The sequence below is a fragment of the Phaethon lepturus genome, unplaced genomic scaffold (assembly GCF_000687285.1).
Source record: "Phaethon lepturus isolate BGI_N335 unplaced genomic scaffold, ASM68728v1 scaffold27693, whole genome shotgun sequence".
Lineage (NCBI taxonomy): Eukaryota > Metazoa > Chordata > Aves > Phaethontiformes > Phaethontidae > Phaethon > Phaethon lepturus.
Window position 1 is genome coordinate 1 of NW_010527401.1, and position 503 is coordinate 503.

The 503-nt window shown below is 63.4% G+C and overlaps 1 protein-coding gene across 1 annotated transcript in view; it reads left to right on the forward strand.

Annotated features, from left to right (window-relative positions):
• Positions 1 to 349: 349 nt before the first annotated feature.
• The window catches only part of LOC104617932 (arrestin-C-like), a gene marked incomplete at its 5' end in the record, with an annotated part of 6,080 nt that continues 5,926 nt past the window's right edge, over positions 350 to 503 (forward strand). Inside the window, one exon of the mRNA XM_010283377.1 lies at positions 350 to 380. Within this exon, the coding sequence (XP_010281679.1) occupies positions 350 to 380 (31 nt within the window). The remainder of the gene's footprint in view (positions 381 to 503) is intronic.

Consider the following 503-nt stretch of genomic DNA (forward strand, 5'->3'; position numbering starts at 1 on the left):
CCAAAAAAGCACCTTCTCTTTTCTTCTGCATGTTGGTGTTTTCTCACTTGCCTGTAAGACACAGCCTGCTAATGTACCCCCTCCACGCTGAGCTCAGCAGCGTGGCGTCCCCCAGGGCAGCCGGATGAGGCGGGTTCAGGCTCTAAATTTGCAGGACACCAAATTCCCCAAGGCCAGGACATCCCCTGCACACTCTGGCGTAGCTCTTGGAGACATACCATGCCTGCAGGGAAGCCCTCTCCCTCCTCGCCCCGGGCAGAGGAACAGCCCCCCGCTCCTGCCTGCCCCGCGGGCTGTGCCGCGTCCATCCAGGGCGTTCCCAACCCGTCTGCCTGTGTTTCCTCCGCAGGGTGTTCAAGAAGACCAGCCCCAACAGCAAGGTGAGTCCGTGCACACAGAGACGGGAGCTGACCCTGGGTGCGGGTCAGCCCAAGTGCCGGCTGTGCCGGTGCAGAGGGGCTGCGGGCTTCCTTCGGGCGGGCTCTGCGCGTGGGACGGGACAC